Source organism: Armigeres subalbatus, chromosome 3 (genome assembly GCF_024139115.2).
Source record: "Armigeres subalbatus isolate Guangzhou_Male chromosome 3, GZ_Asu_2, whole genome shotgun sequence".
Classification (NCBI taxonomy): Eukaryota; Metazoa; Arthropoda; class Insecta; order Diptera; family Culicidae; genus Armigeres; species Armigeres subalbatus.
Window position 1 is genome coordinate 186,780,939 of NC_085141.1, and position 22,794 is coordinate 186,803,732.

At 42.7% G+C, this 22,794-nt stretch overlaps 1 protein-coding gene across 1 annotated transcript in view; it reads right to left on the reverse strand.

Annotated features, from left to right (window-relative positions):
- Nucleotides 1-7,479: 7,479 nt before the first annotated feature.
- Nucleotides 7,480-22,794, reverse strand: part of LOC134226888 (mucin-17-like) — a 45,064-nt gene continuing 29,749 nt past the window's right edge. The window contains exons 11-13 of the mRNA XM_062707967.1: nucleotides 18,067-18,450; nucleotides 16,319-16,720; nucleotides 7,480-16,219 (exon numbers count right to left, since the gene is read on the reverse strand). Of these exons, the coding sequence (XP_062563951.1) occupies nucleotides 7,769-16,219; nucleotides 16,319-16,720; nucleotides 18,067-18,450 (9,237 nt within the window). The 3' untranslated portion in view covers nucleotides 7,480-7,768. The remainder of the gene's footprint in view (nucleotides 16,220-16,318; nucleotides 16,721-18,066; nucleotides 18,451-22,794) is intronic.

A 22,794-nucleotide genomic window follows, 5' to 3' on the forward strand; every position in this document is an offset into this window, starting at 1 on the left:
TTTAGTTTGTGGTTATCACACATTGACCTTTTTATAGATTCCACTTCACGGAAAAAGAAGTACATAGAATGATATTACTCATTGGGTGTCCTACGAAAGGCTGAAAATCGCAAAAGGCTGTAAAGTATCAGAAGGCTGAAATTGGCCCCAATCGTACGATCCAGTACTAGTTGAATGGTGAATAATGATTGAAGCATAAAAAATTAAAAAATTAAGAATTAAAAATAGAGAAAAAAGAACAACGAAAAAATAAAGAATGAGAAATGAAGCACAAAAAATAAAGAATAAAGCAGACGAAAAAGAGAAGAAGGCAGAAGAAATAAAGAAGAAAAACGATAGAAAATGAAAGAAAAATAAGGAACAAGGAACAAGGAAGAAAAAAGATATCAGAAAGAAGAAATTAAGAAAACAGAAGAATGAAAGAGAAAGAAAAAGGAAGTAGAAAAAAGTTAGAAGATGAATAAATAAATAAAGATGGAAGAAAGAATAAGTAAAAAAAGAAAAAGGAAGAAGGAACAGGGGAGTAAGAAGATGGAAGATGTAAGAAAAAAAGTTGCAAGAAGGAAGAAATAACGAAGAATGAAGTAGAAAGAAAAAAGAAGGAAAAAGCAAAATAAAGAAGATAAAAGTAAGGAAGATAAAGAAGAAGGTAAAAGGAAGAAAAAAATAAAGAAAGAAGAAAACAAGAAGGAAGAAGAAAACAGGAAGAAAGAAGGAAGAAGAAAGGAATGCCCGGAATAAGGCGAGGATGGTGGGATTGTTCCCTTTTTCGAGTTTCCTGGAATAAGGCAATGGTGACTATGATCTCTTATTTAAAAATCAGTCAATGTTTTCAAAAGTGAAGTCTGTCTGCCTGTAATTTTCCTATTGTAAAAAAATGGGAATCAAACTGGCAACTCCGAGCAAGGCCGAGATTGAATTCAAATCCCAGCATGAGAGTTCTTTCCCTAGGGCAGGTTATAGTGTTTGCAGAAATTCATGCTTCGAATTAGAACTGACTGAATAAATATTTCTCTTTTTAGAACACAAATTATTATATAAATCAGTACTTCAGAAGAAACTTTTTTTCAGGTGATGCGCAGTGTTTTAATTTGTAACAAAACTGAAATTGATCTGAAAATCTGATGCGAAGTTTGAAAATAACAAAAAACACAAGACAAATCCTGTCGACCTATTGTAGAATAAATAGACTATTTGCACTGTAAATGGAAGAATATCGCATAGTTATAACCATTGCTTTTCTACATGCGGGAGATAATTTTCAGAATGTAAAATACACATTTGGTAATTAACTATACAATACTTTTTAACAACGAAATCAAATTGCATCTGATTCAGATCCATATGATATATGCATTTTTTTATTTATGGATCCTGTACACCTCCGGTGATGCCGACTTGAAAGATCTCCATCCTGAGCGTTGCCCGGCTATCGCTTTAACCTGTTGCCAGGTTAGATTTCGGTCGACTTCTTTTATTTCTTTATTGAGGCTTCGCCGCCATGAGCCTCTGGGTCTGCCTCTGCTGCGATGTCCCGCTGGGTTCCAGTCTAATGCTTGTTTGCAGATATCGTTTCCGCCCCTACGTAGAGTGTGGCCGACCCAGTCCCACTTCCGATCCCGAATTTCTGTTGCTATCGGCCTCTGGTGACAACGACGATGGAGCTCGTTGTTTGAGATCCAGTTGTGAGGCCACCAGGCCCGAATTATATACCGCAGGCATCTGTTAATGAACACCTGCAGCCGTTGAGTGTTCTCCACTGATACACACCATGTTTCGCTAGCGTATAACAGCACAGATTTCACGTTAGAGTTGAAAATTCGTATTTTGGTGCGTTCACTTATCTGCCTGTTTTTCCAGATATTTCTCAAACTCGCAAAGGCAGCCCTTGCTTTCTTGATCCGTGCGCCTATGTCGATCTTGGTACCGCCGCCTGACGCCATTTGGCTACCAAGATATTGGAAGCTTTCAACATTCTCCACTGGTTGCCCGGCTACTGTGAAACTGGAAGGAGTCACCGTGTTTACATCCAACGATTTGGTTTTGTTGACGTTGATGACTAAACCTGCCGAAGAGGAGCGCTCGGCAAGGTCGTTGAGCTTACTCTGCATATCAGAGAGCCGTTGCGCGAGGAGTGCAACATCATCCGCCAATTCGAAGTCATTTAGGTGCTCCATGGTTATAGGCTGCCATAACAGCCCGCGGCTTGGTTCACGGTCAATCGCATCTACCAGAATCTCGTCGATTACGATGAGGAACAGTAACGGTGATAGAATACATCCTTGCCTCACACCAGCTACGACCCGGATAGGGTCGGACAAGACCCCATTGTGCAGCACTCTACACGAGAAGGCCTCGTACTGTGCCTCGATGAGGCCGATGATTTTCTCAGGAACTCCCTTGCGTCTCAGGGCGCCCCACATATTCTCGTGATTGAGACGGTCGAAAGCTTTTTCGTAGTCAATGAATACCAAGTAAAGGGACTCTTGGAATTCGTTGACCTGCTCCAGAATGATGCGGAGCGTGACAATATGGTCCACACAGGATCTTCCGGCACGGAATCCGGCTTGCTGCCGCCGGAGAGTCGCATCGATCTTCTCCTGAATCCGGGCTAGGATAATTTTGCACAGAACTTTGAGAACGGTACACAGCAACATAATGCCTCGCCAGTTATCGCATACAGTCAGGTCACCCTTTTTGGGTACCTTCACTAAGATACCTTGCATCCAGTCGACCGGGAAAGTTGCGGTGTCCCAGATATTACGAAATAAACGATGCAGTAGTTGAGCGGATGTCATGGGGTCAGTTTTGAGCATCTCGGCTGATATGCGGTCGACCCCTGGAGCTTTATTCGATTTCATGCTTTGGATGGCTGTTTGAATGTCTAGCAGTGATGGAGCTTCGGTATTGACGCGTGTTATACGTCGGATCCTAGGCAGATCATGCCGAGGTGGTGATGGTCTGGCTGGCACTTGAAAAAATTGTTCGAAGTGCTCGAACCAACGTTTCAGCTGGTCAGTTGGGTCGGTCAATAACTGATCATTCGCGTCTTTCACAGGCATCGTTGCATTCATCTACGCCCCGCTTAAGCGTCGTGAGATATCGTAGAGGAGGCGAATGTTCCCGGTTGCGGCGGCTCTCTCTCCTTCGTCGGCCAGAGAGTCTGCCCACGCTCGCTTGTCCCGTCGGCATGAGCGTTTTACTTCCTTCTCAAGAGCCGCGTATCGTTGACGGGCTAAGGCTTTGGCTCCTCTGGTTTTCGATCGCTCTATCGCGGCTTTGGCTTCTCTTCGCTCCTCTATCTTCCTCCAGGTCTCATCGGTGATCCATTGTTTTCTCTGGGTGCGTAGTTCGCCCAGATTGTTCTCGCTGGTGGTGATGAAGGCATTCTTGATGGCGGTACATTGGTCTTCCACGCTGCCACCTTCCGGAATATCTGCAGCACGCGTCTCCAGTTCTTCAACAAAGGACCGTTTCACCGTGGCATCTTCCAGTCGGCGTGTGTTGAATCGTCGTCCAACTCTTTCCTCCTGCCGACGAATCCGCGCAATGCGCAGTGATGATCAAACGCGATATCGGCACTACGTTTATTCCGTACATCAAGAAGGCTCCGTTTCCATTTTCGGCTGATGCAGATGTGGTCGATTTGATTTTCTGTAAAGCCGTCACGGGAGACCCACGTGACCTTGTGAACCGGTCGATGAGGGAAGAGCGATCCCCCGATCACCATGTCGTTATTACCACAAAATTCTGCGAACAGCTCTCCGTTTTCGCTCATTTCTCCGAGACCATGGCGTCCCATAATACGCTCATGGTTCGAGTTGTCGGATCCGATCTTCGCATTGAAATCGCCCAAACAGATCTTGATATCACCATTCGGAATTCTATCTACGACGGCATTGAGTTGACTGTAGAAGTTCTCTTTGTCTTGCAGATCGGCAGCATCGGTTGGCGCATAACATTGGATTATAGTAAGGTTTCGGACCCGTGTTCTAAATCTGGCAACGATTATCCTTTCACTTATAGGTTCCCACTTCATAAGCGCAGAGTGTGCCTGAGCGCTTAGTAGGAAGCCAACTCCGCGATGCCGGGGAGCGTGTTCACCTCGTAAACCAGAGTAGAGTAGAGTGGGGCAAGAGTACGCACTTAGTTTTCAATCGATCATGTGACCCTTATGAAGCAAGCTTCTGCATATCAAATCAGTGTCGATGATTCATATAGGGGCAGTAGGGGCAATATGAACATACGGGGCAATATGAGCCACCCTCATTTTGAGCTTATTGACAAGTTTTATCATGTAAAAATTATATGATCTTTAAGAGGATGCTCCACATATGCATCAACGTAAAAACCGCATTAAAATTCAATTCAAACATGAAAATACACTTGAAAATGTAAATTTTCGCTGCATAGGCAGAAATATTATAAGATTTGACGTTTATAAATAAGGTTTTCATACAAAACTGATTAAAATACAGGTCAAAAAAGCATCACAATCAAAAGATCTATTATAATTGAATATTGTACACACATGTTTGTACTGATACAAATCTGAATTTATCATAAAACTTTTTTTTCCCAAAACCAGTCTCTATGGGGCAATATGGGCATACCTGTACAGAGCAAGATATCAGGCCTTAAAATACGAACAAGTTCAAATTTCAGTAGTCCAATACAAGAATATTATCATATATGTAAGATTCATTACGGAAAAATTACAACAGCGCATTACTGCGATTGAAACAGAAAAAATGACCATTGGCCAATTGAAATGTGGCTGTTCAAACGGTGAAGAGTGGCAAATCGGTTCAGTCCGCTGTTGTGCGGTTTTTTAATTTTATTTAGTATGGAATACTCACAACTGTTGTAGGAATATCATATTCTTCCATATTACGATACTTTTTGGCCTAAATAAACGTTTTGAATGGGTGGCCCATACTGCCCCAAATGGTGGCTCATATTGCCCCGTATAGTCGGGAACACACATTGAAATCAATACATTTTCAAAAGTGCATTCCAACAATTTCCAAACGCATTTTTCGTCATTCATCGACGTTATATGAAAGGTAACATTCTCTAGTATAAGTAAACTACATTTGAATGATGTTTTTTGAGCTTTTCAGCGCTTTTCGGAACGATTTCTTTAGGTGGCCCATATTGCCCCGATCACCCCTACTCTTCCTTTATGTTACCCAGTGGAAAAAATATTGAAATTATTGATATTCGTTTTAGTAGAACCCTTATTGCAAGACAAGTGAAAAACGCACTCTTACCCCACCGGTGGGGTAAAAGTGCGCATCGGGTGGGGTAAGAGTACGCATTTATCCAATCATGTGTTTTAAGTATATATTAACACAAATAAGAGTTAATAACATTAATTGATGTTTAATGAGCATATATTAGGGAATGTTTAAAGATTACGTAACTCTTAAATGGGGAGGGGGTCCTAAAAATGTGTACTTTCATACGAAAAACCATTGTTTTTTATATATACAAAACACTACAGAGGTAAAAATATATATATCAGGTTTCGCGTGGCGTAACATTCTTATTTTTCTTAAAGAAAGTCCACCAATCATGTAACGTAAAATTCGGCTATTTCATAACCCCTCCCCCCCTATCTTACACTATTTGTATGAATCCTCTAAAAATTATATGGATCGTCACACATCTCACAACCCCTCCCAGCTAAACGTTGCGTAATTTTTGAATGTTCCTTAAGATTAAATGAAATTATCATTTAGATGAAGTTGTGTTTTCGTACTATGTTTAAGTGTACAGCAAGTCCTAATACAATTACATTATTTCGCTTCAGTGCTTTGTTCGCTAAGTCCTTTCTAAAACCGAATTATTTCAACTTATCCTAAAAACTTGCGATAATTTCGAATTATGTCCCTTTTTTCTGAGTTGTGAATCTTTACGCTTTGGAAGAACTCTTATTTCGGCCGGAGATACGGGTTTGACATCATAACATGCAAATTCATATGCGTACTTTTACCCCACAGTCCCAAAAATTATTCAAGTAATGGTTTTGACTTCTTGGAAAACCAACCGGATTGGTGTTCTGTACCATAAAGTACTCTATACAATAGGTTATCGAAATGGTATACACCCTTATTCTTGTTTACGTACGAACGCGCTTTCGAACGAAAGCTGATGCGCATTCTCGTTTACGCCAGCAAAATCAAATGGGGAAACGATTCGAACGAACTGCATTCGTTCGAAAGTTTCGTTCGTCCGTAAACTAGAATAGGGGTGATAATGTCCACCTGATTGAACGTATATATGGTAATGAAATACTACTTGTGGAAATCCAATTATTTTTAGCAAAAAGAACCAAAAAGTTATCTAACTCCATATCTTCCGTGTTGTTTATTTAAATCGTTTACAATTACACATGATAATAGTTGGCCAGAATACCTGTCAAACTGATGCAGTGCTGCTAGTTTATCTTTTTTCATTACTTCAAAAAATCGAAAACGTACTCTTACCCCACGCGCACTCTTGCCCCACTCTACTCTACTGATCAAGTGAGGTGGTGTAAGCTATTTGCCAGTCGGTCGTCAAGCTCAGACCCGACCGCATTGGAAAATGGATTGCGAGTGATTTGACTATGCGTCCAATTTGGGAATCTCGAGCTCGTTCAGTAGCCGCTAGGTTGCGAAGGCCGACGGAGGTCCTTCGTAGCTTAGTTGGTTAAAGCACCAGTCTAGCGTAATGTAGGGTTATTGGTTCGAGTCCCATCGAAGGGAAAGTGGTTACCTCCAATACATTTTCTAAATCAATATCTTCCACATAACGTACATATTCACATATGAGTTTTCATAACATATAAAATTAGTAAAAAAAAACTGGCGCAACGTTGCTTGTCTTAAAAAAAAACTTCTACTTAGTGAATCCAGCAGTCGATTTCCTATGAATGTCTTGATTACAATGTTTATCAATGAATGCCTAGCTAGCTAAATGTAAGCGTGGCTACGACTCAGCGTCACAGGGAACGCATCAGAAAAGTATCTCACTCACTTTTTAGGCACTTAATCTTGATTGGCACTTAATTGATTTTCTCGCAACAGATTTCATTCGAGAATCTTGTCCTATTGTTTCCTATTGAAAATTGGCCATATCGGACTATGGGCTCAAAAGTTATGGCCAAAATACTATTTTTATAACACGCGAGAAAGGCTCCATCCACGAAATCTACGTTGAAAAGTTGAATTACAATGATTCTGTTTTACGGCATTCAGGGTTCGCCTTAGGTGCCCCATTCAATCCTACATAAAAAATCGCAATTTTCGTTGTGATTTATGGAAGTAGGTACATACATAAAAATGAGCACAATTCATTGGGTTTACTCAAAAGAGATGAAAAGTCAAATGGGACTGTTATACGAGTCAGGCAGTACTGTACACTGGACGTACTGAAAACGAGGTCGTCGAGTAGGGTATGTTGTCATCAAGGCATTTGTTGAAGAACTTGCAGAGATTTAAAGCATAACACGCATTTATTATTTAATGAATGGAATTTTCGAAGTATCAACGAACATTTTAGGTACATCAGGGCATAACTTAGTTTAATATTAATATGTGATTTTATAAAAAAATACAATGTTTCATTTAGTATGTTGTTAGATAAAAAGTTAAAAGAAAACCAATAACAATTAAAACAATGTCAAATCGAATATTTTTCTCAGTGGAAGAAACTATTCTGAACAACTTAGAAAAGCTTTACGAGATCCATGCCGACAGCTGATTGACTCAAAACGACAAATTTACTTACGCGATCGCGTTGGTCGTCTGCGACTGCTAGTTGACTCCTCAACATCATCATCTTCAGTATGTTCAACGACATCATCCTTCTTACGCCTAGCAGTTACCGGTTTTTTGTTTCTCGTCGTCTTTGTTACCACATCTTCCGATTCAGCACTATCAGTTATCTGCGTAGATTTGGCACCCCGTCGATTACGAGAAATCGTTTTTGCTGCTGCTTCATCTTCCGTTTTCGATTGTTCTGCTTCCAGTTTCTTGGCGGCAGTTTTCCGAGCACGTTTCGGCGCTACCTCCACAATTTCTGCTTCGGATTCTTCTGCTGTCTTACCTCGTGCTCGTTTGGTTGGGGGGTTCTTTCGTGCACGGGACTTGCTGGACGGAATAATGTCCGGTGTGGCATTCACTTCGGTTGTTTCATCTTCTTCGACAATCGTAGAAACATTACTTTCTGTTTTGGGCTGCTCATGAGATTCCTCCATGGAATTCATCCTGGAGACAGTACGAGTTCGAGACCGCTTTATTTTTGTTTCCGACTCATCTGTTTGACTGTCTGCGCGACGACTTCGTGGTCTGGACACATCCTCGTTGTTTTGCAACAATGGAGTTGACGTGTGCGAAGATGGCAGCATCATTTTAACCATGCGGGATTCGTTCAGCGATTCTTCCACGGTTAGATGTAGTTCTGGGTGGGATTCTTCTTCTACTGCTTTTTGGCGACCTCTTCGGGTGGTTGCAGTGTTGGACGATTGATTTCCACCACGTTTTTTGTTTGTCTGGCTCGGTTCGGGAGTAATTATCATGGCAGGTGGTGGCATCGCGGTTGCTTCATTCTCCGAAGCTTTGGTTTTCGTTGATGTTGGTTTCCGAGCGTTACGACCACGTTTAGCTGGCTGTAACTCACCTTGCGTAGTGGAATCTGCTGCGAATTGTTCAACAACTGCAGCTTTTACTATCGACATAGTAGGGGAAGTATGCACGGCAACTTGTTGCGGAGCATTGGAGTCATCATCATTGACTTTATTGGCAGCGACCAGCCGTCTACTTTTTGTAGCAGGTACTCGTTTAGTTGGTTTTGGTGGAGTTTTTTCTTTTTCTCTGCTTTCGGTTTCGGACACTTTCTCTTCTACAGAGTTGTGTGTTGGTTGTGTGTGTTCCTCAACCGATTCTGCTGGCTCTATTTCTTCCTTATCTGATGATTTAACGCTTCTAGACCCAGCGATTGTTTTCTTCGCTCCACGTCTACCTCTACTGGATGCAGTTTTTTTGTTCGTATCTTCAAGAATTTCCGTATCAGTGGTGTCCTTTTCATTCTCACTAGAAGATTTTACTGAAACATTTTTAGGTACGATATCCTTAGATTTGTTTGGTGGGAGTCTTCTAGTTCGTTTAGCTGAAGGCTCATCGGTCATATCCTTTGTATCTTCAGTTGAAGGATCTTGACATACTTGCGATTCAGCCGGATTCGTTTCTGACATTTGAAGTGTTTCTTGTTGGGAATCAGCATCTTCCGTTGTATTTGGTTCCCTTGTTCTTCCTTTTGATGATTTAGGCTCAGACTTTGTCTTCTTGGCAGTCCTCTGTTCTTTTGCTGCTTCAATTGATTCATTCTTTGTTGGAGAGTCAGATTTGTCTTCGTTGGTCTTTTTAATGTGCTTTCCGGTTGCTTCTACCTTGTCCTCCTCACTTTCACTGATTACAATTTCCGTCTTCTTGGACCTTGATCTGGTTGGTTTGGGCGCTGCTTTCGATTTGGTGGGTGCTCTTCTCGCACGTTTAGGTATTGGTTCCTCTTTGTCGTTTTCTTTCTCTACGGTTTCCTGGGACACTTGGATTGTGACAGTTGCACTACTTGCCGATGATTCCGTCGCATTCGCGTTGTCCTCCTCACTTTCACTGATTACAATTTCTGTTTTCTTGGATCTTGATCTGGTTGGTTTGGGCGCTGCTTTCGACTTGGCAGGCGCTCGTCTCGCACGCTTCGGTATGGGTTCACCTTCGTCCTTTTCTTTCTCTACGATTTCCTGGGATTCTTCGACTGTGACAATTGCACCACTTGATGATGATTCCGTTGCATTCGCGTTGGATTTTTCACCGCTGTCTTTCATTTCCGGAGATTCTTCATAATTCTTATCGGCGTTACCGCTCGCTTCATCTGCACCTTTTTCATCGGTATCAGGTTCCGTTGACTTGGATTTTGTCTTTGACGAAGTTTTTCTAGATGCTGGTTTTGATTTGGGAGGTGCCCGTCGGGCTCGGTTCGGCATGGGTTCCTCTATGATTCTTTCTGTAGAAGCCTCTTCGACTGCACTTGATGATGATTCGGTAGCGTTAGCAGTGGATTCTCCGACATCGTCGTTTGTGTTCAAAGGTGCACTTTGGTCTTCATTACTTTTTTTCGATAGGTCAGTAACCTTTTCCATGTCCTGTTTCTTTGCTACCCGCTTAGAACGTTGTTTTTCGACCGATGGTAAAAAGTCTGTATCGGCATCATCAGCTTTATTTAATTTATTTGCACCGCGTTTAGCTCGCTTAGGGGCTTCGTCGGTCTTTTTCGTGTCCACGTCGATTAGTTCAGCATAATTGACTTTTTTGGCACACCTTCGAGAACGTTTTGATGGGTCTGCATCATTTAGGGTTTCCGCCGGATGTTCAGACTCAAGATCTTCATTCGTTCCAGGTGATTCCTCTGGGATTTTTTTGTTTTCTCGTCTTGCAGGCTTGATAAGTTGTTCATTGTTGGATTGCGTTACAATGACTTGGACTGCTTTCTGATGCTTGCCACCTCGTCCTCTAGAAACTTTTTGGATAATCTCACCAACAATTGCAGGCGAGTTTATCTCCTTAATCTGAATTTGTTCGTTGAACATCACTTTTCTGCGACCGGCGGACAAGTCCTGAATTATGAGAGCGGATTCCTCGTCTATTGTGCGCAAGAGTTCTGTCGGCGGCAGTACAACGGTAGGCTTTTCCACACTTTTTTCCACTTTCGGTTTAACATATTTCAGCTCTGGAGAAGCTCCAGCCAATTCCTCCTCGGATAATGTTTTGATGTTCCTACGTGATGCTCTGGATGGCAGAATTTTTCGTACGGGCTCGATATCCTCCTGAACGCTATAGTTTTCTGATTCCGAGTCCGTTGAATCGTCTGTCAATTTCTTATCTAGGCGACTCTTCTTCTCCTCACTATTGCTATCACTCGAAGCAGTGGGATCCATGATATGAAGATATTCGTTGTTTGTCACAGGACGTACCACGCTTGTTTTTACCCGCTCTGGAGTTTTATCGTCCGGATCGTTCTTGGTGTACAATTTGCGTCGCATTCTTTGTGATGGGGTTCCTATTTCCAAGGCAACATCCACATTCATCTTTGCAGAAATTGCAGCCGAAGTTTGATTCGCGATTTGAGGGGTTACATCTGGGGTTTGTTCACTTACGCTCGTAGAGCTTGTCGAGGGTTTTTGATTGGTATTTTCCGTCATTCTATCATTAACCGAAGTGTCTAGCATTTGTATTATTCCGGTTAGATTCACAACGGCTGAAGAAGATTGTTGACCGTCCTCGGGAGGTGAGAAAAGATTGCTACTCGTATCCGAGTCAACTACGGTTTCAGATACTGGCTGCGTTTCTCGATCTACCGTTAGAACTGGAGTAATCTGCGAGGTCAGCAGTTGCTCGACACGATCCAAATTGACGAATTCTTCGAATACAGTCGATATCGCTCGCTGTGTCTGGGTTGGTGTTTCCAATAGTTGTTGTAGCCCCTCCATGTTGACCGTGTCGTTGAGAGGTGTTCCATTCAAATTATCGGTCGTGGAAGATACTTCCGCTGTTCTTAGAACAGCACTGTTATCGAATCCCTGTTTACCGACACTTGCCCTAGAGTGTCTGATTTGACGTTTTAGAGCTGAAGGAGGGTTTGGCGTTTTGAATAGCTGTTGCACACTGTTAAGTGGAGTTGTGGACGTTGTGTCCGTCGTAGAAGTTGTAGTGACCGGAGTTTTCAACAATTGATCAATTCCTTCTAGCGATGTCGTATTATTGCTGAACGATGTTTCCTCAGCAGCAAGACAAGAACTCACTTCAGGTGTATTAAAACCTGATGTTCGCAATCGCTTTCTTGCATCAGGTAATGAGGATGGAGACTCACAAACCGAACCAGAAGGGCTAGCATCATGCAATGTTGTACTGTTTCTCTTGTTGGCAGGTGTTTTCATTAATTGTTCTAGGCCCTCTAGGTTTGCGCTAATGCTTCCACGATTCTTGGTTGATCTTCTCGTCCGAGTCAAGGGTACCGGAGTACTAAGTAACTGCTGTACGCCATCGAAATTAATGCTTTCGTTTAGATTCGGTTTGATTGTATCTGGTTTGCGAGTTACCGACAGTGTAATCGGAGTTTTGAACATCTGCTGAACGCCTTCAAGATTTGTTTCGTCACTTAAGGTTTTGGATGCCAATGGATCGGTAGTTTTTGGGGTTTGCATTAGTTGCTGAACACCCTCTAGACTCCCAGTTTCGTTTAGCGATTCAATGCTTTGCTTTGCTAATGGCGTCTGTAGTAACTGTTGAACTCCCTCCAAATTGCTGCTCTCATTGATAATAGATGGTGTGCACCTACTTGTTACGGATCTCAATGGCTTTCGGACAGTTGACGAAGCAATTGGAGTCTTGAACAACTGTTGTAAACCTTCGAGATTACCCACACCTGGCGTTTTGGGCAATGCAGTTTTTTCTGCTGATACTGAAGTTTCCACAAGCTCACCAACTCCTGTTAGGTCCTGACTGTTGACAGAAGTTGAGTTCAAAGTTTTTCCTGTACCGATTGGTGTTTTCATTATCTGTTGGATACCATCAAAATCAGCGCTGTTGAAGCCTGTTGAACTTCTCGTTGTTCGCCTCCTCGTAGACGTAGAAGTATCCATGTGCTGAATGGACAAAGCAATGTTTTCGTCTGTCGAAGCTGCCTGCACATTTGACATGTTCTCTACATCTGAAGATTCAAATAACTCCTGTGAAACTGAATCGAATTCTGCAACAGCGGATATTTTGTTGGATTCGCAAATTGTTGGAGTTCCCAGTATCTGCTCAACACCTTCCAAATTAATGGATGTTTCGTTAACTTTCTCTTTCTTAGCATGTCCTGTAGATGGTGTCTTGAGCATTTGTTGAACATCTTCAAGATTATACGTCTCATTGAACGAGTCTCCTAGCGAATCTAATGCAGCTAAAGAACTCCTCGTACAAAGACCTTCAGTAGACTTGGATGCTTCTCCGTTTGTCATTTCAGTTGCTTCAGTTGAATCGGAATGTTTTCTGCAAACAGGCGCATCAGGAGTTTGTAATAGCTGATGAACTCCTTCCAAGTTGACAGATGCGTCCTTCGATGCCCGCTTCGTGATCTCAGCTGGTGTTTTGAGCATTTGTTCAACACCTTCTAGGTTGAACGAATTATTCGGTGTTTTCATCAGGGCTCTCGGAGTTTTCAAAAGCATTTTTACACCTTCCAAGTTCATTGTATCATCCAATTGCACTGCCGAACATTCCGTTTGTTTAGAGGACACAGAGGCTTCTTTAGCAATAGGAGTCTGCAGCATTTGTGGTTGTCCTTCCATGCCAATGCAGGAGTTTTCATCAACTTCTGCAGCGGCAATCGTTTTAGATAGTTTCTTAGACACGTAAGTTGATGGTGTTTTCAGGAGCTGTTCGACGCCTTCCAAGTTAATTGAAGTGTCGTTAACTGATAGTTTGCTGACACGCGCTACAGATGGTGTTTTAAGCATTTGTTCAATTCCTTCCAAATTACACGAATCATTTGGTGAAGTTTTAACTGTAACTGGGGTTCGCAAAAGTTTTTGAACTCCCTCCAAGTGCATGGTGTTATCTGAGACGATTGTCGACCTCCTTGTATTACGGAGATGAGCAGATGCAGGTGCCGGGGTTGCCAACATTTGCTGCAAACCCTCCATGTCAACTGTGGTGTTACTATCTTTTTCTATCGTGGCGACAGAAGGTGATAATTTTCTCGATAGCTTTTTGGTAATGGCCGCTGGAGTTTTCAGCAGCTGTTCGATGCCTTCCAAATCAACAGAGGTGTCGTTAGTTGCTACTTTCCTAGCACGCACCATAGATGGTGTTTTGAGCATTTGATCAGTACCTTCAAAATTACACGAATCATTTGATGACCCTCTAGAAGCAACTGGAGTTTCCAAGATCTTTCGAACACCTTCCAAGGGCATGGAATTATCTAAGACTGCTGTTGATCTCCTTGTATGACCTTCTATGCCTTGAGCAGGGGTTGCCAATATTCGTTGCATACCCTCCATGTCAACTGTAATGTCACAATCTTCTTCTGTCTTGGCGACTAGTGATTTTATTTTATCAGAAACCGCTTCGATAACGGACGCTGGAGTTTTCAACAGCTGTTCAACGCCTTCCAAGTTGACAGAGATGTCATTAGCTGCTACTTTCCTCACACGCGCCATAGATGGTGTTTTGAGCATTTGATCAATACCCTCCAAATTACACGAATCATTGGATGACCCTGTAACTGGAGTTTGCAAGAGCTTTCGAACACCTTCCAAGTGCATGGTATTGTCTGCGTTGATTGTCGCACTCCTTGTACTACGGCCTTGGACAGACTTAGATGTCGGGGTTTCCAGCATTTGCGGCACACCCTCCAGATCACCTGTAGAGTCACTATCTTCTTCGGTCGTGGCGACAGAAGGTGATTTCAGTTCTTCAGCCAGCTGTATGCTTGCAGACGCTGGAGTGCTTAACAGCTGTTGGACGCCTTCCAAGTTAACAGAGATGTCGTTAGGTGCTGGTTTCCTGAGACGCGCCATAGGCGTTTTAAGCATTTGATCAATGCCTTCCAAATTACACGAATCATTTGGTGACCTTTTAACTGCAACTGGGGTTTGCAAGCGCTTTCGACCACCTGTTGTCGAACTCCTTGTGTTACGGCCTTGAGCAGACACAGGTGCCGGAGTTGCCAGCATTTGCTGCACACCCTCCATGTCAACTGTAGTGTCATTATCTCCTTCTGTCTTGGCGACTAGTGATTTTATTTTATCAGAAACCTGTTTGTTAACGGACGCTGGAGTTTTCAACAGATGTTCGATGCCTTCCAAGTTGACAGAGATGTCCTTAGCTGCTACTTTCTTCACACTCGCCGCAGATGGTGTTTTGAGCATTTGATCAACGCCTTCTAAATTACACGAATTATTCGGAGATCCTCTAACTGCAACTGGAGTTTGTAGTAACTTTCGAACACCGTCCAAGTGGATTGTATTGTCTGCGACAGTTGTCGAACTCCTTGTACTGCGGCCCCGAACAGACATAGCTGCCGGAGTTGCCAGCATTTGTTGTACACCTTCCATGTCCACAGTCGTGTCTCTATCTTCTTCTATCGTGGCAGTATGAGATGGTGTCGAATTTATGGACAGCCTTCTGGTAGCGGATATTGGCGTTTTCAGTGTTTGACTAACGTCTTTCATGTTTACAAATGAGTTTTGAATCGAACTGTCATGGGGAATGTCCAGGCATATGGGAGTATCATTCGAATCCTTCAACTTTTTGCTAACCTCGTATGATGTTTCGATCAATTCGGATTGCTCTGAGGGTTCACCTGACGATGAGGATTTATGTACAGAGGCGTTAAATACTTGTCCAATGTCAATCGTTTCGTTCAACTCAGCTGAAGCTACCGATGATCGCAGCTTCTTACGGACTGTAGAGGTCGCCGCTGGTGTTTCCAAAAGTTTGACTCCTTCCTGAGCGGCAGTGTTGTTACCTGCCGTGATATCGAACGATTGTTGAGAAGAATCTTCTAGGTTTTGCATTTCGTGTTCCAATGTTATGACTCGTTCGCAAAGATGTTGCAGCAGTTCAGGACAAAACACGGCGGAGCTTTCAATCAAAGGTAGCTCTTCAGTTACATTTTTATCGATCACATTCTCCTGATGAGTATCTGATTTTCTTATCGTTGAAGTCATAGACGTAGACTTCTTATCACCAACAGGGGTGCTGAAAAGTTCAGCAACCGCAAATGAACTCAATTCAGTAGGGGTAATTGATGTATCATTTATATGGCTCTCCATTTGATCAGAATCGATAACTTGAGTTGCCGGGGTAGCTGGGGTTCTTTTTAACACGGAAAGAGGAGTTCGTGTTCCGCGAACCGGACGTGGGGTTTTGAAAATCGGAGTCGACTCGGTTCGGGATATATCGGTGTTTTTCTCAGGCGTGCTAACCTCTGCGGTTGTGCTTGCGATGCTGATTTTTTCAACAATTGCTTCGACATTTTTCCCCACCTGCTGTGGAGTTTTCAGCAAGGACTTCCTTAAGGACGATGGCGTTTGTGTGTCGACTACTTGTTTCGCGTTGGCTGATACTGGAGTGGTGACAGGTGTATCGGATTTAGAAGCCCTGCCTCTTGTAAGCCTTGCAAGTTTCATCTGTAATAGCAAACAATTTAAATAATATTTTGAAAAAAAAAAAGAAAAACAGGATGATTAGAAGAAAAATGATCTGATCAACATGTCTTTGCTACTTACCGGAGATGGAACAGCTTCTGCCTTCAAAATTTCTTCTGGTTCTTTTGTACATATTTGTATGGGCTCATTCACATTCTCCATTGAAGCGGATTCATCTACTGATTCGATAATCGTAGGATCTAGACTTTGACGAACTACTGTAGAATCCTTAGTAAGTCTCCGTGATGTTCTTGTTGGAACTTTATTCGAAATAAATTGTTCCGATGATGTCAAGACTGGAGAGTTGTTCTCGGTTTCCGATTTACATTCAACAACCGGAGCGTTAATTTTCTCTTTCTCCTCCGATGTGATAGATATAGCCGGCAATTTTTCAAATACCGATTTCCTTCCGGATGATGGTGTTTTAACAGTTACTGACATAGGGGTTGACAACGGTGGTTCTACTTTCGAAGTTTTGGTGAACTGTAAATAATTTAATACCATTACACAATTAGAAATTTATTGTATACGTTTAACAAGGAAACAAACATTTGGGATAGCGATAACGGTGTTATGTGTCAGGTACCTAAGGTCGTTTTTCATACATGATATCTCGAATCGTAGTTAAAACTTCCTAAATTTTGCTTAAAAATGCGTAAATTTTTCCTTAAATATTTATTTCTGTAATAATAAAGGAAACATTTAAGGAATTGTTACTTGTAGGAATCACTTTTATAAGTCATAAAGCAAAATCTAAGCAAAGTTTCAGGGTCGAAATATAGGGACACACTATTCCGACTAAAGAAAGGGTACTGACATGTGTTTGGCATATTTTTAAGAATGGATGTATACCTAATTCTATTGATCAATTAATCATATTTCATCAAACCAATACTGATGTTCAATTTCAAACATGAGCGAAATTACGAACTATCCCATTTTCATGCGCGAAATAAGTAACATACCGTGGTCTCGTGTGTATGCTTGCGCTTAAATAAGGATACTTCACGGTACATGGATAACGGCGATGTTGCGAAATCAACGAAAAACAATCAGTGGTTGGACACTGTTTCACTGATTGGAATGAAAGCCATTCGAAAATAGATTCGAACAAATAAAAAAAACCAACCATATTCACCGATTAGTGATACTGCCTTTCTCGCATTTAGCCAAGACACCAACCGTATATGGTGCTAATATGGTTTATTGTACCATTTTTTCATAACTTTTTAACGCAACGGTCGATCGTTATCAAATTCAATAGTGATCAACTAGGTTTTGTCCTCTGTCGAATGCAACTTGTTGCGAGAAAATCGGTTATATGAAAAGTTGTCTAATGTTTTTCGTAGCTTTTGTGCACACACATACATACACACGGACAGACAGACATTTGTTCAGCTCATTAAGCTGAGTCGATTGGTACATAACACTTTGGGTCTCCGAGACTTCTATAAAAAATTCGTTTTCGGAGTGAAATGATAGCCTTTCGGCACAAAACAGATAGACATCATAGAACAAACAGCAAAATTCAAAGTGAACTCTTTGTGTATCAACAATTGACGAACGGCCTCCCGGGTATCCAAGGCGATAGAGAGAAACAGAAAAGCATGCGCTGCTGCTCTGTCTTATGCTCGTTGTTGAGTAAAGCTTGACTTCCACCGCTAGGTTCGCTAGAGTTTCAAAATCAAGGAAGGACCACATTCTACGGCAAAGATGCCTATATGTTATGTGCTTTCGGTACAACTTAGTTGTACGAGAAAGGCAAAAACAAGTAAAAAAGGAGACCTGAGTATAGTAGAAAAATAAATGTATCGAACAATGCAACTTACCGAAGATGGAACAGCTTCTGCCTTGAAGAGTTCTTTTGGTTCCTCTGTGCATAGTTGTTTGGACTCATTCACACTCTCCACCAAAGCGGATTCATCTAGTGATTCGATGATCGTAGGATCTAGACTTTGACGAACTAGCGTAGCATCCTTAGTAAGTCGCCGTGATGTTCTTGTTGAAACTTTATTCGAAATGGATAGTTCCGATGTCAAGACTGGAGAGTTGTCCTCGGTTTCTGATTCACATTCAACAACTGGAGCGTCAATTTGCTGTTTCTCTCCTGATGTAATTGGTACAGCTGCCGATTTCCTTCCGGATGATGGCGTTTTAACAGATACAATCGAAGAGGTTGACAATGGTGCTTCTGCTTGCAAAGTTTTGGTGGGCTGTAAATAATTTAATACCATTAGTAATTTATTGTATACGCTTAATAAGTAAAGAAACATATGGCAAAGCGAACTAGATACCTAAGAGCCATTTGGTATTATGTGTTAGACCTTAAGGCCATTCATAAGTGTATCCATTGTGCTTGCCACACAAGGTACATACTTATGCAATGGCGGGCATAGAAAAGCTATTAATTTTAATAACTGAGGAAATGCTAATAGAATACTAAGTTGAAAAGCAGGCCAAGTTACAGTTGGAATGTAGAATCATAGATGAAGAAGAAACTTTACAGAACAAACCACTTGTCTACCAATGTCTAGCGTAACCCATCACGCTTCTATACATATTTTATAATAAAAATCCTTCTTTCTTTGCTACATTAACAACCCTATCGTTATGATCCGTGCTTGGGGAACACCGAACACCGCAAACTTGTTTGGTTTCCATTTCCTCTTTTTGTTTTGAGTGCCGCCTGTATGTAACCTCATTCGATCTCTTTTTTTCAATCGTTTATTTATAAGGATCATTTGTTTAATTAAAAACTCCATGGAGCCGCAAGTCTTTTGAAATGATAGGGAGCGGGACCATTTGGGCAGCACCCCCTATTCCCGTCCGAAATGTTAATAACTCGACCACGTTCCAACCAAATGGCTTGATTGTTTGCACATCACTAGATATCGACAGAAAAGGGGGGTCCCGTGGCCTAGTTGGCTACACATTCGCCTTATAAGCGGATGGTCATGGGTTCGATACCCAGCCCCCCAACTACCTTTCGTCAAGTCGCTGAAAGGTGCAGCGTGAATAACGACGCTTTGGGGAACGCTTGTGATCACAATCATCGGACAGCGACTGACAATGACCCTCTTTTCAACACACGAATAATGGTAACAGCGTCATGGACTTCATCCATCACGTCGATAAAGCAGATGTGGACGCAACAAAAAGGCGAAAAACAGAAGCAGCAAAAAAAAATTGGAAAAATTATATATAATTGACTCTGCGCTACAGTGTTGTAAAGCCAGATGTCGCTTAGAAATACGCTCACGCTATGCCCAATGGGACGAATGAGTTTGATAGTTGGTAGTAAAATAAAAAAAAATCGACAGAAACTAACCATGTATTTAAAAAAAAGTTATTCGGTTGTATTGCGCTCGAGTAATGAACGTTACTGACGGGAATAGGGGGTGCTGTCCAAATGGTTCTCTACCCTATTACATACAATATTTCATTGAAATCAAAAATATAATTTTCGCCGAATTTTCGTCCTAGGATGGAAACTCGAATTACCCCCAGAAGACGCAAACAGGATTCTTCGTTGGTTCGCCTGTGGGTTCCTCATCGTTTGAAGTTTGGCATCTGCAACATCTTCATAATTTTCCAAATCCGTTAGGTAACCGGCTGACAGAACCCGATTTGCCTCAGTATCCTCTCTTTCTTCCACTTTACTTCCTTTATCTTCCACTTCGCTTTCGTTTTCAAGATATTTTCTTCCGATCGGCTTCAAGTGTTCCGTAGCTGCGTTATTCATTGGTTCCACAAAGTTTTCTTCATCAATTGTTCAATGATCTTATTGTTTATTGTGTATTGTTTGTACCCTGATGATGGCCCCAATGATGAAAAATATAATTATAAAGCACAAAGAGTTATTACAATCCAATGACTTAAACCTAAATACATAGGTAATATTCTCCTTTATCCAATGATCAAATGTTACAGTTAATTCCGGTGAGCAGGACGCCAAGATGCATTCAGTCGGTCCACGAATCTTCTACAGCGTATTCCTTTGGGCCTTTTAACCGCCTGCAGCTGAAGCCGATAATCGAGATTTACAACTATTTTATAGGAAATGTAATCCAATGCAGTTCTTTCTTTCCATGGTGGCACTAGACATTTTATTGAAACTAAATGATCAGGACTAACAGTTTCTTGTACCATATGCACAACTTCTTCATCGCTTACATCAGCGGCAATGTTAGAAACGAAGAGTGTTGTATTGATGACTTCCTGAGGTCAGATGTGATGATCGAATCTTGTTAAGAAAATTATTTTGAGCTTTTTAGTGGAATGTCTTCACTTGGCATAAGACGAGTTTGTACAATCTCATTTAATTCCACTACTTAATTGTACCTTGACAGATACGTATTTCGACCTACATAGTAAGGCCGTTTTGTAGATTGTCAGTTTGGTACGGCGGCGAACTCTATTCGATCGGAGCGTCTTGCGGAGTCCAAAGTACGTACGATTTCCAGCCACTATGCGTCTCCGAATTTCTCTGCTGGTGTCATTTTCGGCAGTCACCAGTGAGCCCAAGTACACAAATCACCTCGATTTCGTCACCACCGATGCAAACTCGCGGTGGGTGGCTCACATTGTCTTCTCTTGAACCTCTTCCTATCATGTACTTCGTCTTCGACGTGTTGATGACTAGTCCGATCCGCTTAGCTTCCCTCTTCAGTCTGATGTAGGCTTCCTCCATCTTCTCAAAGTTACGTGCCATAATATCTATGTCGTCGGCGAAACAAAATAGCTGGACGGACTTATTGAAAATTGTACCACTCGTGTTAATCCCTGCTCTTCGTATTACCCTTCCAAAGCGATGTTGAATAGCAAACACGAAAGACCATCACCTTGCCGTAACCCTCTGCGGGTTTCAAAGGGACTCGAGAATGCCCTGAAACTCGAACTACGCACATCACTCGATCCATCGTCGCTTTGATCAACCGTGTCAGTTTATCCGGAAAACCGTGTTCGTGCATTAGCTGCCATAGCTGGTCCCGATCGATTGTATCATATGCGGCTTTGAAGTCGATGAATAGATGATGTGTGGGCACGTTGTATTCGCGGCATTTCTGCAGTACTTGGCGAATGGCGAACACCTGGTCCGTGGTGGAGCGTTCGCCCATAAAACCCGCCTGGTACTGCCCCACGAACTCCCTTGCAGTTGGTGCTAGTCGACGGCATAAAATTTGGGAGAGTACCTTGTAGGCGGCGTTCAGCAATGTGATTGCGCGGTAGTTGCTACAATCCAGCTTATCGCCCTTTTGTAGATGGGACACACGACACCTTCCATCCACTCCTGCGGCAAAACTTCCTCCTCCCAAATCTTGGTAATGACCCAGTGCAGCGCTCTAGCCAGTGCCTCACCACCGTGTTTAAATAGCTCTCCTGGTAGTTGGTCAACCCCAGGGGCTTTGTTGTTCTTCAGCCGGCCAATCTCCTCCTGGATTTCCTGGAGATCCGGAGCCGGTAGAATTATGTCCTGCGCGCGTTCTCCCAGGTCCATCACCATACCGCCATCTTCGTCTGCCACATCGCCATTCAGGTGCTCTTCGTAGTGCTGCCGCCACCTTTGGATCACCTCACGCTCGTTCGTAAGAAGGTTCCCGTTTATGTCCTTACACATATCAGGCTGTGGCACGTGGCCCTTACGTGAACGGTTTAACTTCTCATAGAACTTTCGTGCGTTATTAGCGTGGTACAGTTGCTCCGTTTCTTCACGGTCTCGATCTTCCTGCTGGCGCTTTTTCCTCCGGAAAATCGAGTTTTGTCTGTTCCGCGCCTGTTTATATCGTGCCTCGTTCGCCCTCGTGCGGTGTTGCAGCAATGTCGCCCATGCTGCATTCTTCTCTTCCACTAACTGCTCACATTCGCCGTCATACCAGTCGTTTCTCTGATCCGGGGGCACCGTGCCTAGTGCAGCGGTTGCGGTGCTACCAATGGCGGATCGAATATCTCTCCAGCCATCTTCAAGAGACGCTGCGCCTAGCTGCTCTTCCGTTGGAAGTGCCACTTCCAGCTGCTGCGCGTATTCTTGGGCTAGTCTACCGTCTTGTAGCCGCCCAATGTTAAGCCGCGGCGTCCGACTTCGACGCGTGTTGTACACCGTCGAGAGTTTTGAGCGCAGGCATACTGCAACGAGGTAGTGGTCGGATTCAATATTCGCACTGCGGTAAGTGCGGACATTCGTGATGTCGGAGAAGAATTTACCGTCGATTAGAACGTGATCGATTTGGTTTTCCGTTTCTTGGTTAGGTGATCTCCATGTGGCCTTGTGGATATTTTTGCGGGGAAAGAAGGTGCTTCGGACTACCATTCCGCGGGAGGCTGCGAAGTTTATGCATCGTTGGCCGTTGTCATTCGATACGGTGTGCAGACTATCCGGTCCGATGAGCGGTCTATACATTTCCTCCCTTCCTACCTGTGCGTTCATGTCACCGATGACGATTTTAACGTCCCGCAGTGGGCATCCATCGTATGTCTGCTCCAGCTGTGCGTAGAACGCTTCTTTCTCGTCGTTGGTTCTCCCTTCGTGTGGGCAGTGCACGTTGATGATGCTATAGTTG